The sequence below is a fragment of the Vipera berus genome (genome assembly GCF_964194415.1).
Source record: "Vipera berus genome assembly, chromosome: 3".
Taxonomy (NCBI): Eukaryota; Metazoa; Chordata; class Lepidosauria; order Squamata; family Viperidae; genus Vipera; species Vipera berus.
In genome coordinates this window covers 49,106,978-49,123,590 of record NC_138204.1, presented here as the reverse complement: position 1 = coordinate 49,123,590, position 16,613 = coordinate 49,106,978, and the positions used below count along the sequence as shown (strand labels likewise).

The window sequence follows — 16,613 nt, the reverse complement described above, 5'->3', positions numbered from 1 at the left end:
CATAGGGAAAACCATTGCTATAATATACTGTATCATGGCATCTGAATATCTTTTCCTCATTGCTATTTTACCAACTTCTAGTTAGAGGTTTATTTATTTATTCTGCCTTCCCTGCAAATTCCTTGAGGCAACTCTGGAGATTATCAAAATCTGTTCAAGATTCATGTATAGTATGTATACATTGCACTCAAAATAAATTTACTGGCCGCTTTTCTTGTATCTTTGTGACCACTTTACCCAATAATACAGAGGATTATGAACAGCTGGTGGAAGACATTGTCCGAGATGGCAGACTCTATGCATCTGAAAATCATCAGGAAATATTGAAGGTAAGGCTATTTTTTATATTACTGGATAAGGATCTGACACATTGGTATCCTTCAGCACAAGGGTTCCCAACCCCTGGTCTGTGGACCGGTTCCTGGCCGCGGCATGCCAGAAACCGGGCCACACAAACAAGTAAAGCCCCATCCGTGGGATGCAGGTAGCATGTGAAACCACGCCCCCTCCAATCCACAGAAAATCCTCTCTCCGTGGAACCAACCCCTGGTGCCCAAAAGGTTGGGGGCCGCTGCTTTAGCACACATATGCTGATGTGTGTTGTTTTCTATGCATCTCATATTTTAAACGTATTTGAAAGCGGATCTAATGATGTATGTTTTTTATTAGAGAACTTGGAGAACTCCTTGTAATGTGAGGAGAAATAGAAAATGCTAACATAAAAGCCCGAAAGCATTTCACTGAGTGTACATTTTAGAAAGCGGCTTTCAGTTAGTCTCTCCCCTACCTCTTTTTTCAGATACGACTGTAGAAGTTATGAATGCAAATCCACATCAAGTTGTGTGATGAAGGGCTTTAATGATTTCCTTCCTGCTCCAGCTTTTTGAGAGAAATTGTTCCTTTCCCTTTGGGGAAATAGTAGCTTGAGGAATTGAAGAAGTTATAGAAATACCTCTGTTTTTACTTAATTTAAAATATAACAGAAGGTACACTTGTAATAATGGTATTGCACTTATGCTTAACACATGTAGCAGACTCTTCCCCCCCCCCCCAATGTTCTACTAGTGGAAAAACATAAAGTTGGGGGATGTGGCAGTTTTTCTCCTTACACGCAGTTTGAAATTGAACCATACTTTTCAAACAGATTGAAAATACTTTTCATTCAGAATGAAAATATTTTCTTTCAGAAAACCTGTCATTCAGTTATGTTTTTAAAACTTATTACCAGAGCTCAGGATTGGGGAGTATATATCTGCATTTAGAATGACTTTGCAAAGCTTTCATGGAGATCAGGAAAATTAGCTAGTTAATATATAATTCAAATAATTATTCATTTTGTAGGATTTTCTCCACTCATGGACGTGGAAAAAATAGATGTACAATGAGCAAAATTGAAAAAGAGGGGAGCAAATGAATTTTGTATTTTTGGGCCTCACAGAAACTCAAAATACCTTAGCACAAAACCAACACAATATGTGCTTCTCTAAGCTGGCTACAACTTGTAAAATATACAAAGCAGCACAGCAATTCACAAAATATGTCAAAAACCAGTCCATCACTGCCACATCAACATAATTATGACCCCTGAATTTATTATTACTAGCAGATATAAGGACAACCTATGTGCTACAGAGGAGCAGATGGAGCTTATTGTCTTCCATATTTCTCCCCAATAATGTTATTAAAGAAATATGTGCCATGGTATTATCATATAATGATTTCAGATTTTTTTCTAGCTACACTATTATACATGAATTAATAGTGTTGTATCTCACTATAACATACAGTATGGGTCTGGACACATTTCATGGTTTTTCTTGCTGATTGGTTTGGAATGGTTTGGTGCATATAAAATAATCTGTTGGATTAGTGATTCCACTATTGATTCCATTCTCAACCTTGCTAGTTATAGTACTAGTTTCTAGGCTAGCTATCTGTTTGTCAAAGATTCTATAGACTATTACAAGTCTTGTGATTACATCTAAAGTTGTCATTGACTTCCCTTACAGGACAAGAAGTTAATCAAGGCTTTCTTTGACGTGTTAGCTCATCCACAAAACTACTTTAAATACACCGAAAAACATAAGGAAATGCTACCACGCTCTTTCATCAAACTCCTCCGCTCCAAAGTTTCAAGTTTTCTTAGACCTTACAAATAGCCTCACATTTTCACCAACCTTCCGGGTTTCTCGGCTGCCAAGAAAACTTTTTTTCTTATGCTTATTGTTACTTTTCGGTGAATTTTTTCTACAAATAGAAATCCGCCATCTTCACTATGCAGATGCATCTAATAATTGGTCATTCCTTGGCTTTTCTTCAAATCAAATTTACTGATGATTTGGCCATGGAAGGAACAACTGGCCCCAAGGAACTAAATCCCCTCCCTTGTTTTTCCATACTGAAGCCTCAGTCTGTTGAGATCACCCATCTCAGTAAGTGACACGCTTTTCACAAAAGTCCTCTGCTGGGACCAGTATCTCCCAGTCAATTCAGCTTTTATATATATATATACATATATATATATATATATATATATATATATATATATATATATATATATATATATATATATATATATATATATATATATATATATATATATATATATATATATATATATATATATGTGTGTGTGTGTGTGTCTGTGTCTGTGTGTGTCTGTGTGTGTCTGTGTGTGTCTGTGTGTCTGTCTGTGTGTGTGTGTGTGTGTGTCTGTGTGTGTCCGTGTGTGTGTCCGTGTGTGTGTCCGTGTGTGTGTCCGTGTGTGTCTGTGTGTGTCTGTGTGTCTCTGTGTGTGTCTCTGTGTGTGTGTGTGTGTGTGTGTGTGTGTGTGTGTGTGTGTGTGTATGCCATCACGTGTGGCTTCTTGTGCTGCCAGGCAGCTGCTAAAGATGCTGTTTGGATACATTTCTCTGCATGACTGTTTCCAAAAAGAAGTACTTCTGCTATGGTATCATGCCTCTGCTTCTGGGACACCAATGAAATGGGAAGACTCTGAGCAACTGCTAAGCAATGGAATTGATCCAGCTGAATACTTTTATAAAGAACTGAGAGCAATGGACACCTGGAATGTGGAAGCTTCTGCCTTATTTATCAGACTGTTGTGCTTTTAATTGAAAAATGAATCAAGCAGTCTTGCAGAGAGGATCAAACAAGATACATGGGGGAGGGGATACAATGGATATAGATCATACAATAAAAAAGTGTAACACAGAAATGTGAAAAGAAATTGCCCTTGTTGGGAATGGCAAGTGTGGTGACTAGAAGAACATCACTTCATGATGGATTTTGGTGTTAAAAGCCTAGCCTAGCCACCTACTCATACAGAATAATGTCTGGAAAAGGGGAGGGGGGGAGCAGAAGTTGATGAAAAGTGAGATTTTCTGATATAATTTTCCCCACAGACATTTGTGCTGAGAGATCAGACTTCTTGTAAGCTCTGCCAAAGAGTAACTCAGTGATAAGAACGCAAGTGGTGTGAAGGGCAGGAGTAAGTGAATGTGCACTAGGATGCTCTCCTTTCTACCTTTTTCATATTATTAAGTGCAATCATTTTGAGTTGTCTTTATATTATTTAGAGGGTTTTTTTTCTACTAGAAACTACAATATTTATACCTGCCTGAGAAAAGAGGATGTGCGTGTGCATATGCGAGAAAAAGAAAAGAATCCAAAGGTGGAATTGGGAGAATGATGACTAAATATGACTACATTTTCAGCTCTTGGAATTTTATTTTCTTCACTACAGTAAACTGCAACGTAACTCCTAAAGATAGAGTTTGTGTATGTGAAATTATGCTTTGATAACAAGTGGCTCCTGAAAGTCAGTTCAATTCAAATACTATCAAAGGCATCTTTAAAGAATATATCACGAATCATATACTGGAATCTGTCCCGATATTAAAACTCTTTTAACACATTCAACATGCTGCTTAATCTCACTCTTTCTGACAATTTGGCTTTGTGCAAGTAGAAGAATGTTTGGTTCTAAGTATTATACAGAGATGGCTAGGTTCTCTTTCTGATGCTCCAATAAGCTGCAGGGTCTGTAAAGGGTCTGGGGTCTTTTGGGAAGTCATACCTGTTAATTTGAAGTTTTTTCTCCCTCCTAATTCCAAAAATGTAGCTATGGATTCTTAGTGAGGAGGGAAATGTTTTCTGCACCTAGTCAGAAGTGCTCTGGCTTTCTCATGCTACAAAGCTGAATCCTGTATTGAATTTGGATTTTAGAATGGCTCTTGTTGATATGAAATCATCACGAGTGCTTTTTCCTTGTCCATTTCAAAATACATAAACGGGCAAGGCAAGCTACTGTATATAAAAAAGAGAGCAAACTCCACTCCCTTCTAGCACTAAGGATGAAATGTTTGCCAGCAAACAACCAAGCTCAGAGATCATTAAGGAGTCCACAGTTACATAAACTGTCAGTCAAGCACTGATTCATATTCAAGTGCAAATGCTAACGTTGAAAAGCAGTCTTAAGTCTAACTTAGCAATCAGAATTATGGAAAGTGGTATGCAATTATAATCAGTTCACGTACGATACTGTCAATTTTCACCAGTATTGTGTGCTATGGATTTTCTATGTCTTATTTGTAACCAGATCCAAAATCAAGAAACAGTTGTACCAAATTCGCATTTCAGCCATGAAACAGAATGTAGTGGAACCAGAGGGAAAGGGGCCTGCCAAGGGGAATAAAGAGACATTCCATCCTGTGGGGGGGAGGGGAGGGGGGAGAAGGAAACATTTAAGATCAACCTCTAAGGTGTATCTGTCTTTTTCCAAGGGAAGGCAGACAATGTGGCAAGATACTTGTAATATAGGTGGTTGAATAATAAAATATCAGCTTGGGCCTATCCACAAGTGGTTCTGGTTGCTTGCACCCAAAAAAGAAGTGGTTTTGATGTAAACACAGTTCTAGTATTTTAGTCGGTGAGATTCCATTATTATAAATGCTAATTGGATGCAGCATTTTCTTGAACTTACAAGCATTCGTTTACTTGGTGGAAGAGGACAGAGGTAGTTGATTATTTACTTTAGAGAAAAATAATAGAGACATAACCAGAAATGAGGGACAGCTTTGAGAAGAAAAACAATGTGTTGAATTTTGCTTTGGATTCTACTTGGTTTCTGTTATGAGATTATTTTGCCTGTATCAATATGTAAAAAGTAAAAAAAATTGACAAGCTGAAAAGTCCATCTCAAATAGGAAATATAACCAGATATAAACAATAAAGCTAAATTATTTATAGTTGCTGTGCCATATGTCATCATCCAGTATCCCTTGAAAAATAATGAAAAAGGGTGTAGCTCGTAAAGTTATTTGCACTTGATGAAAAAATTGTATCTGATTTGTAAAAATAAAATTTTGCATTTCATATTGTCCATTTAAATTATTAAATGGAATTTCTTGGTGTTTCATTGATCTTCCAGATTTTTTCCCATCGCTTGTAAAATAGCTAATGCATATTTATTGCTGCTTGCAGTTCTGTTTCTCCCTTCCTTTATGTACCTTTTTCTCTTTGGAAATTAGCCAATTTTTTTTACACTAGACAGTTTGTGGGCACCAACAATTATGGGTTCCAAAGCCTGCACATAGTATTTGTATTGTTAAATGCATATTATTGCCTGTTATGCCTTTCTGCTAAAAAATAAAAAAACGTAACTCCTCCAATACAAAAGCAATTAAAATTGTATAAAAATAGCAGAAATGGAAAGCCTGCCAATAGTATGAATGAAAATAATTACGTCTTTTCCTGTACCAGAGATGGGGATTGTTTTTAGATGTTACTAAGCTGCAACTCCCAACATTACTCACTGTTTCTAAAAGCTGGAGTACTATGACCCACTGATGTTCAGCAATTTTTTTCCAGAAAGAGAAATTAGGTTTGTTGTCAGGTCTTACTGTATCTCTCAGTAGTAGCTCATAGGGACTTTACAAAGCCATTTGAAGAGATAGGGCTGGCAGAAGGGTTGTTGGCCTGCACTGCATATTCAGAGGTCTATGAAAACTTGTTGCGGCTAACTTGCTGCGGAACAACTCACCATGGCCAATTTGCTGTGGGACAAGAGTTACTCTAATATCAAAGGAATGGTGGAATACAATCATTAAAGAAAGGATGCAAAAGGAGGGACAGAATGAAATGTGTAGGACAAAAGTTTAAACAATATTTCAAATAATTAAATTGAATTATTAAATTATCCCGCAGCGAGTTGGCTGCAGCGAGTGGGCTGTGACAGGTTGTCCCATTCCGTATAGGAGAGACCCTTCAAGATGTGGTGCTGAGCCTTCAAGCACCAGAGTCAGAGATATTTTATCTGGCAGCCCTCCTGTTTTGCATAGTTCTGGCATAACTTATCAAAATTAATATCACTTTGGGGGGAAAAATGATGCACACCTTTTCTTTTGACCCTTTTCTATAAATGAACATAGGAAAACATGCTGGGTAACACCAATAACGTATTTTCCTAGAGCAACCTTTTTCAAGCAGAAAGTTTTAGTAAACTAAGGAGCAGGATTGAAAGGCAATAACGTTCTAATTTCCTAGCAACTGTAATTCAGAAGCATATTATTTCTAGAGGTTGGATATAATTATGACTTGATAATTATTTGATAATACTTTTTCTCAATCTGAAGTTCACAGATTATTTGAGGCTATCTGATAATATGTTTAATATTGTTGATAATATTTTATAATTTTCTTTTACAATAGCATTCTGTGTTTTCCAATAACTGTAAATCAGAAGTACCGTACATTATTTCTAGTGACTGGATATAACCATGATTTGGGACTATTTGATAATGCTTTTCCTCCATTAATATGAAGCCTACACACTTGTCAAAATTACATTCATCTCGCCATCCCTTCTTTTGCAATCTCTAATCATTGCTATTAAAGATAATTATTTTATTGTTTTCATTGCTACAGTGCAAAGGTGAAGTATTTTTAAAAGCTGAAGAATCAGTGAGTTGCAAAATCTTTCTGGCTAAATAAATGCTTGGGGACCTTATTGCTAATATATTACTATTGTTGTTGTTAGGTGTGAAGTCGTGTCTGACCCATCGCGACCCTATGTACAACATTCCTCCAGGCCTTCCTGTCCTCTACCATCTTCTGGAGTCCATTTAAGCTCACACCTACTGCTTCAGTGACTCCATCCAGCCACCTCATTCTCTGTCGTCCCCTTCTTCTCTTGCCCTCAATCTTTCCCAGCATTAGGCTCTTCTCCAGTGAGTCCTTCCTTCTCATTAGGTGGCCAAAGTATTTGAGTTTTAGCTTCAGGATCTGGCCTTCTAAAGAGCAGTCGGGGTTGATCTCCTCTAGGACTGACCGGTTTGATCGCCTTGCAGTCCAAGGGACTCGCAGGAGTCTTCTCCAGCAAAGGCCTCAAGTCTCTGGCGCTCAGCCTTTTTTATGGTCCAACTTTCACTGCCATACATTGCAACTGGGAAGACCATAGCCTTGACTATACGCACTTTTGTTGACAGGGTGATGTCTCTGCTTTTTAGTGTGCTGTCTAGATTTGCCATCGCTTTCCTCCCGAGGAGCAAGCGTCTTAATTTCTTGGCTACAGTCCCCATCTGCGGTGATCTTGGAGCCCAGGAAAATAAAATCTGTCACTACCTCCATTTCTTCCCCATCTATTTGCCAGGAATTGAGAGGGCCGGATGCCATGATCTTGGTTTTCTTAATGTTAAGTTTCAACCCATGTTTTGCACTCTCCTTCACCCGCAACAAGAGGCTCTTTAGTTCCTCTTCACTTTCTGCCATTAGAGTGGTATCATCTGCATATCTTAGGTTGTTGATATTTCTTCCGGCAATCTTAATTCCAACTTTTGATTCATCTAGCCCTGCCTTTCTCATGATGTGCTCTGCATATAAGTTAAATAGGCAGGGTGACAGTATACAGCCTTGCCGGACTCCTTTCCCAATTTTGAACCAATCAGTGCTTCCGTGTCCAGTTCTCACTGTTGCTTCTTGGCCCACATATAGATTTCTCAAGAGACATATAAGATGGTCTGGTACACCCATCTCTTTAAGAACTTGCCACAGTTTGTTATGATCCACACAATCAAAGGCTTTAGCATAGTCAATGAAGCAGATGTTTTTCTGGAACTCTCTAGCTTTCTCCATGATCCAGCGTATGTTGGCAATTTGATCTCTAGTTCCTCTGCCTCTTCGAAATCCTGCCTGTACTTCTGGTAGTTCTCGATCCACATACTGCTGGAATCTAGCTTGTAGGATTTTAAGCATAACTTTACTAGCATGAGAAATGAGTGCAATGGTGCAATAGTTTGAACATTCTTTGGCACTGCCTTTCTTTGGAATTGGAAAGTAAAGTGATCTTTTCCAATCCTGTGGCCACTGTTAAGTTTTCCAAATTTGCTGGCAAATTGAGTGTAGCACTTTTACTGCATCGTCTTTTAAGATTTTGAATAGCTCAGCTGGAATACTGTCACCTCCACTAGCTTTGTTGTTGCTCAGCTTTTCTAAGGCCCACTTCACTTCACATTCTAGGATGTCTGGATCGAGGTCAGTGACCACCTCACTGTGGTTATCAGGGACGTTAAGCTCATTCTTGTATAGTTCTTCTGTGTAATTTTGCCACCTCTTCTTAATCTCTTCTACCTCTGTTAGGTCCCTGCCATTTTGGTCCTTTATCATGCTCATTTTTGCATTAAACGTTCCCTTCATCTCTCCAATTTTCTTGAAGAGATCTCTGGTCCTCCCTATTCTATTGTTTTCTTCTATTTCTTTGCATTGTTCATTTAAGAAGGCATTCTTATCTCTTCTAGCTATTCTCTGGAATTCTGCATTCAATTGGGCGTATCTTTCTTTTTCTCCCTTGCCTTTTGCTTCCCTCCTTTCCTCAGCTATTTGCAAAGCTTCCTCAGACAACCATTTTGCTTTCTTGTATTTCTTTTTCTTTGGGATGGTTTTGGTTGCCACCTGTTGTACAATGTTGCGAACCTCTGTCCATAGTTCTTCAGGCACTCTGTCTATCAGATCTAATTCCTTAAATCTATTTGTCACCTCCACTGTATATTCAACAGGGATATGATTTAATTCATACCTGAGTGGCCTAGCGCTTTTCCCTACTTTCTTCAGTTTAAGCCTAAACTTTGCAATGAGAAGCTCATGGTCTGAGCCACAGGCAGCTCCTGGTCTTGTTTTTACTGACTGTATAAAGCTTCTCCATCTTTGGCTGCAGAGCATATTGTCAATCTGATTTCTGTGTTGACCATCTGGTGATGTCCATGTGTAGAGCCATCTCTTGGGTTGTTGGAAAAGAGTGTTTGCTATGACCATCGTATTCTCTTGACAAAATTCTATCAGGCTGTGCCCTGCTTCATTTTGTACTCCAAGGCCAAACTTGCCTGTTATTCCAGTTATCTTTTGGCTTCCTACTTTAGCATTCCAATCCCCCATGATGATAAGGACATCATTTTTGGGTGTTAGTTCTATAAGGTGCTGTAGGGCTTCATAGAACCGGTCAATTTCATCCTCTTCAGCACCGGTGGTTGGGGCATAGACTTGGACTACTGTGATATTGAATGGTTTGCCTTGGATTCGAACTGAGATCATTCTGTCATTTTGAGGATTTATTTATTTATTTATTTATTTAATTAATTAGTTTTCTATACCGCCCTATTCCCGAAGGACTCAGGGCGGTTTACAGGGCAGCATATAAAAGAAAATATAAAAAGATAATATTAAATTAAAATGAATTAAATTAATTAAAGCCCAATAATTAAAACAATATTAAAAAGCTAAAACGCCTTCAGTCCAGGCCTGATAAATCGAAAAGCCAGGTTTTCAGGTCCCGGCAAAATGAACACAGATCGGGGGCGGTCTGGAGTTCCACAGGTAAATCATTCCAAAGGGCAGGCACGCCCACAGAAAATGATTGTATCCCAGTATTGCTTTTCCTACTCTTTTATTGACTATGAAGGCTACTCCATTTCTTCTGAGGGATTCTTGTCCGCAGTAGTATACCTGATGGTCATCTGAATTAAATTCACCCATTCCTGTTCATTTTACTTCGCTGATTCCTAAGATGTCAATGTTCAGTCTTGTCATCTCTTGTTTGACCACGTCCAGCTTTCCTTGATTCATGGATCTTACATTCCAGGTTCCTATGGAGAAAAAATCTTTACAGCATCGGACTTTCCTTTCACCACCAGACACATCCACAGCTGAGTGTCCTTTCGGCTTTGGCCCAGTCGCTTCATTCTTTCTGGCGCTACTAGTACTAGCCCTCTACTCTTCCCCAGTAGCATATTGGATGCCTTCCGACCTGAGGGGCTCATCTTCCAGCGTCATATCGTTTTGCCTTTTGGTACTGTCCATAGGGTTTTCATGGCAAAGATACTGGAGTGGGTTGACATTTCCTTCTCCAGTGGATCACGTTTTGTCAGAACTCTCTGCTATGACCTTTCCGTCTTGGGTGGCCCTGCACGGCATAGCTCATAGCTTCATTGAATTACGCAAGCCCCTTCACCACGACAAGGCAGTAATCCATGAAGGGGAGTATGTTACTATACTTACCCCTTACTCAAAAGTGTATAGGTTTGCTGTTCTGGCATACCAAATTGCTAAAATTTGCAGACTATTGTGGCAAAAGGACAGCAGAACCTGCTTTTGCTTACTAAGAAATAAAGTTTATCTAAATGAACTGTTTGATTTCTGAAATCTTGGCTTTCGGGTATGGTTTGGAAGAGAGAAATTTCCTCCCATATTGTTATTTTCCAGATATTTGTGATTACTGATAAGTAGGGGTGCTTCTAATGTGGATAACCTCTAATAAAAAATGGCATGAGTGTTTCACATTTCTTTCTGCTGGGGTTGTTGCTAGAGCTATGTATTTTGGTTAAAATCTGGATGAACACTAGCTCGAGTAAGTACCATATGGTACAAAAAGCATCAACTCTACTGCCCCTCTTATTTGCATAGATTTTTGCTGCCAAGTTTTGGTTGACACCTACAGGTGAAACTCGAAAAATTAGAATATCGTGCAAAAGTTCATTTATTTCAGTAATGCAACTTAAAAGGGGAAACTAATATATGAGATAGACTCATTACATGCAAAGCAAGATAGTTCAAGCCGTGATTTGTCATAATTGTGACGATTATGGCGTACAGCTCATGAAAACCCCAAATCCACAATCTCAGAAAATTAGAATATTGTGAAAAGGTGCAATATTCTAGGCTCAAAGTGTCCCACTCTAATCAGCTAATTAAGCCATAACACCTGCAAAGGGTTCCTGAGCCTTTAAATGGTCTCTCAGTCTGGTTCACACTCACGGGGAAGACTGCTGACTTGACAGTTGTGCAGAAAACCATCATTGACACCCTCCATGAGGAGGGAAAGCCTCAAAAGGTAATTGCAAAAGAAGTTGGATGTTCCCAAAGTGCTGTATCAAAGCACATTAATAGAAAGTTATGTGGAAGGGAAAAGTGTGGAAGAAAAAGGTGCACAAGCAGCAGGGATGACCGCAGCCTGGAGAGGATTGTCAGGAAAAGGCCATTCAGAAGTGTTGGGGACTTTCACAAGGAGTGGACTGAGGCTGGAGTCAGTGCATCAAGAGCCACCACACACAGACGGATCCTGGACATGGGCTTCAAATGTATTCCTCTTGTCAAGCCGCTCCTGAACAACAAACAACGTCAGAAGAGTCTTACCTGGGCTAAAGAAAAACAGACCTGGTCTGTTGCTCAGTGGTCCAAAGTCCTCTTTTCTGATGAGAGCAACTTTTGCATCTCATTTGGAAACCAAGGACCCAGAGTCTGGAGGAAGAATGGAGAGGCACACACTGCAAGATGCTTGAAGTCCAGTGTGAAGTTTCCATAGTCTGTGTTGATTTGGGGAGCCATGTCATCTGCTGGTGTTGGTCCACTGTGCTTCATTAAGTCCAGGGTCAACGCGGCCGTCTACCAGGAGATTTTGGAGCACTTCATGCTTCCTTCCGCAGACAAGCTTTATGGGGATGCTGACTTCATTTTCCAGTAGGACTTGGCACCTGCCCACACTGCCAAAAGCACCAAAACCTGGTTCAATGACCGTGGGATTACTGTGCTTGATTGGCCAGCAAACTTGCCTGACCTGAACCCCATAGAGAATCTATGAGGCATTGCCAAGAGAAAGATGAGAGACATGAGACCGAACAATGCAGAAGAGCTGAAGGCCGCTATTGAAGCATCCTGGTCTTCCATAACACCTCAGCAGTGCCACAGGCTGATAGCTTCCATGCCACACCGCACTGAGGCAGTAATTGCTGCAAAAGGGACCCAAACCAAGTACTGAGTACATATGCATGCTTATACTTTTCAGAGGTCCGATATTGTTCTATGTACACTCCTTGTTTTATTGATTGCATGTAATATTCTAATTTTCTGAGATTGTGGATTTGGGGTTTTCATGAGCTGTACGCCATAATCATCACAATTATGACAAATCACGGCTTGAACTATCTTGCTTTGCATGTAATGAGTCTATCTCATATATTAGTTTCCCCTTTTAAGTTGCATTACTGAAATAAATGAACTTTTGCACGATATTCTAATTTTTCAAGTTTCACCTGTAATTGTGATAACAAGTTGGCAGAAGCAGGGGATTAAAATTTAAGAAGTTTAATAAGCTGACAATCTCTTAACAAGTTTTGCATTAAGCCACAATAAATGGCTTAAAAGTTGAAAAAAGATAATAGCTTTGATGTCACTACCTCCACTAAACACACAGTGATTTAAAAATAAAATAATCCCATAGTTCATTTGAAGCACTTATATTAATAACAATTAGTATAGCAGGTTGCAAACTGAGGCTTGTTTCTATGGGAGGGAACTGATCGTAGAACAGATGTTACAGCTTTAGCTCCTTTCTCCAAATATTCAAATCTCTCCATCACAATATCCCTCCTCCTTCTTTTAGAATCAAGCTTTTAAAAAGTTTTTCATTGATAAATGTCTATGGAGATCCTCATTCATCCAGGTCATAGTTGTTCCAAAGATGCTTTTTCACAAGGCAATTGGACTTTTTTGTTTGAAGACGTTTCACTTCTCATCCAAGAAACTTCTGGATGATAGGGAATGAAAGGATATATACTCCTTCCAGATAGCTGGTCATTTACATTCTTTTAGAGAGTCGCTGAGGCTGCCTGGAGTTTATCTGTGTCATCAGTGTCACCTCAGCAGTGTTGTATCCCTCTCTTGAGAGAGGGCTGTTCAGTTTTGACATAGATGGCCTCTTTGACCCCTCTTTCAAACCAGTGGCCCTGTCCAAAATGTGGACTTTGCTGCCTTCAAAAGAGTGCCCTTTGTCTTTTAAATGCAGGTGGACTGCTGACTCTTGTCCTGATGGGTTTGTTCTCCTATGTTGTGCCATGCGTTTATGAAGTGGTTGTTTCGTTTCCCCAATGTACATATCTGCACTGCACTGCATTGTATGGCATATTTCTGCATTTTCTGCGTCACATGAGAAAAGCACATCTTCCTTCTATCCTTATCACTTTCTACAGGGGAACGATAGAGAGCATCCTGTCATACAGCATCACAGTCTGGTTTGGAAGCATCACTGCTTCAGACAGGAAGGCAGTGCAGAGAGTGGTGAGAATGGCCAAAAAGATCAGATTCAGATTTATTAAATTTATATGCCGCCCTTCTCCCCAAGGACTCAGGGCGGCTCACAACAATAAAAATTAAAAAACATAAAGTACAAAATTTTAAAAAGAATCAAACAATGGGTGAAATAAATAAATGACAATTTAACCCAATAAAAGCCAAATTTAAAACCATAGTCAGTCCAGGCCCGCTTGTTGGAACATCCATGTCTTCAGGTCACAGCGGAAGGACCGAAGGTCAGGGGCCGTCCGCAGCTCCGGAGGCAGTTCATTCCAGAGGGTCGGCACGCCCACAGAGAAGGCTCTCCCCCTGGGGGGTCGCCAGCCGGCATTGCCTAGCCGACGGAACCCTGAGGCGGCTGACTCTGTGGGAGCGAACCGGGTGATGGGAGGTTGACAATGGCAGTTCCCTCCCTCCCTCCCATCCAGGACATAGCACAGAAGCGTTGCTTGAACAGGGTCCATAAGATTATCTGGGACACTACACATCCTCTTCATGACCTGTTTTCCTTGTTACCTTCTGGGTGGAGGTTTCGTGGTATCCGAAGCCCAACATCCAGATTCAGCCATAGTTTCATTCCATACAGCATTAAACTTGTGAATTCTCAAGCTTCCTCCTTCAGTTACATATTCAAGATGGACTGTGTTTAATACTTATGTTATGTATATGTAGGGCTGTTGTATATAGTATGTTTAGGTGTGTGTCATGTACGTGTTCACTTTGAGAGCGGGCAACTAAATTTCATTTTTGATGTGTGCCCTTGCAACCACAGTAAAAAGTGACAAAGTTTATCTTATCTTATACATCACGTGTTTGATACTACTGCAAATGTTTATAAAGGACAGAATACCAATAAGACCCAGCAGAATGCAGGATGTAGCTATCTGAGGGAGATGGGCGGTTGAAAAATGTGAAAAATAATACTTGAATGAGGTTGAGTTCAAAATTTAGAGTTGTAGGTGAGACTAGAATTCCAAAAACTTATGAGGTTCCTGGAAAATCACTTCCATATGTTGCTAAGAAAATTGCACACAGACCGTGCATATGTCAGTAAATCAGCAGGCGTTAGGCTCGAGTCGAAGACTTTATTGATATTCTTAACGGGCATGTAGTTGTTACTTCAAGGAGGAAACACAGTCGCTGGCAAGGAGAAAACCCCTTTTAATCCTAAAAGCTTTTATAAAAATTACCCTGGTTATGAATGAAAACTATCTTCATTTTGTTTGAAAAGCATGACTCAATTTCAAACCGTGCGCAAGGTGATAAAATTGTCACATCTCCTCCCAACCTTCTATTTTTCCACTACAGTTGTATACCACACTTATCTCAACATAAAGTTTCTGAAACTCGGGCGGAATAGCGAGAAGCCAATTGACAAATAAGCAGGTAGAACTTTTAATTGCAAAGGAAACAGGCTGATCCGTCTACGAGTTGAGCTGCTGCATTAATTTCCACCCGAGAATACTCGGGTTTTTACGCATTCGAGTCCCATGCAGGAATTACACCAATGACAGCAAGTTACCCGCTTTTACTACAATACTCGAAAGAAAGAAAGAAAGAAAAAACGCCACCAAGTCAACGATTAAAAATTGCAACACAGTTAATGTCTCTGTGTTTAAACCGATTAAAGGAAAGGCGCCCAAGGAAACCACGCGGTTTACGAATTTTAGTGACGCGATACAGATCTGGAAATCCAGAAGCGGAAGCCAGACCTAATCCGACTTGTATTCGGTTGGAAGGCGGGCTTATAGTTCCGCCGAAAGCCGAAGGCGCAAATGAAAAAGGGCAGACGCTTCACCGCGGTTTGTGCGCATAACAGGAAATGCTCCTGCCAAGAACAGCGGATTCTGTTTTCCTTTTCCGGAAACTTTCCGAAACCCCGGAACCTGGTTAGAAGGCAGTGAACAGTAGAAGAAGCCGGGCTTAGAAGGTTGCATACAGGCTGCGGGGCTAACAGCTGTAGTGAGGGCCGGTGCATGGCGGTCAGGCGGAGGACTCGGCCCTCCACAGGTCGGTGCCGATAGGGAGGCGGGGAAGAGGAAAGATGCTCAACCCTAGCCGTTGGGGAGGGGGTGGTGGATTCTTTTCCCCCCGCCGACGCCTTTTGAATTGGTTCTTCTTTCTGAATTTTGGAAGAGAAAGAGGGGAGACCCTCCAGGCCCCTCTTTAGGAGCGGGTGCTTTCCGCTGCGCGACCCTCCACTTTGCGATCGTATCTTGGCTCCCCACCCCCAACCCCGCATTTCAAAGCCCTGCCGAGTCCGGCTTCCCTAGCTTGCAATCGGCGTGCACAAACCAGAGTGGAATTTTCTCGAGAGGGAGGGGAAGCTGCGTCGGTTGTGTTTTTTTTGCATGTGGGAATAGTGCCCGAGGTTGCCAGAGTTGCCAGCTTTTTTAGTCTGTTCGGTCAATACCTTCTTAACTCGTCACCTTCCGCAGAAATGCCGTGGCCTAAGCCTTCGACATCAGTGGCCGGTTCTCTTGAGAAAAGATTTTGCTGGTTGTATCCGTTCAATCAGTCAGAAGAAAAAAGTTCTTCGTGGAATCTAATTAAAACTTGTTCAGGAGAGGAAACTTAACGGGAAGCACCTTATATGCGTCTCGGTTCAAATATTAACTCTGTGCTCACAGAACACACAAGACAAAATTTGGCTGACTTGTTCATTTGCGTGAACAAGATGTTGCTAGTAGTGTAGTGTGGTTTGCAATTTAATGTGTGGATTCAATCAGTCGTGGTTAAGGAATGCAGGACTTAGGCCAGTGCTTCCCAAATAATTTCCTTCCTTACTCAGAATCACTTATCAGAAAGCTAATGTCGGCAAAAAAAAGTCAATTTAAATGTTTCTGTTGTAATTGGGTAGCGACAGATGAACTCATTGACCAAAGGAAAAAACACTTTTACTTAACTTCAGATAATTTACACAGATTTGGGAAGCACTGGTTTAGTGTGTGTGAACATCACCAAACTCTTCAACCTTAGTTCAGGTTTTTTGGACT

At 40.4% G+C, this 16,613-nt stretch overlaps 2 protein-coding genes across 7 annotated transcripts in view; both read left to right on the top strand.

The window, feature by feature from the left end:
* The window catches only part of SCUBE3 (signal peptide, CUB domain and EGF like domain containing 3), a gene marked incomplete at its 5' end in the record, with an annotated part of 128,951 nt that extends 126,691 nt beyond the window's left edge, over positions 1-2,260 (top strand). Inside the window, 2 exons of the mRNA XM_081322543.1 lie at positions 250-329; positions 2,010-2,260. Coding sequence (XP_081178669.1) covers positions 250-329; positions 2,010-2,159 — 230 coding nt within the window. The 3' untranslated portion in view covers positions 2,160-2,260. The remainder of the gene's footprint in view (positions 1-249; positions 330-2,009) is intronic.
* ZNF76 (zinc finger protein 76) overlaps positions 1-16,613 on the top strand; it is a 180,287-nt gene that overhangs the window by 142,031 nt on the left and 21,643 nt on the right. For 5 of the 6 annotated variants that reach the window (XR_014026149.1, XM_081325434.1, XM_081325435.1 and 2 more), the window contains exon 1: positions 15,489-15,627. The exons of the other annotated variant lie outside the window; for it this stretch is intronic. The gene's annotated coding sequence lies outside the window, so the exon portion shown is untranslated. Of the gene's footprint in view, positions 1-15,488; positions 15,628-16,613 lie in introns of those variants that run through there. 6 annotated transcript variants of the gene reach the window in all.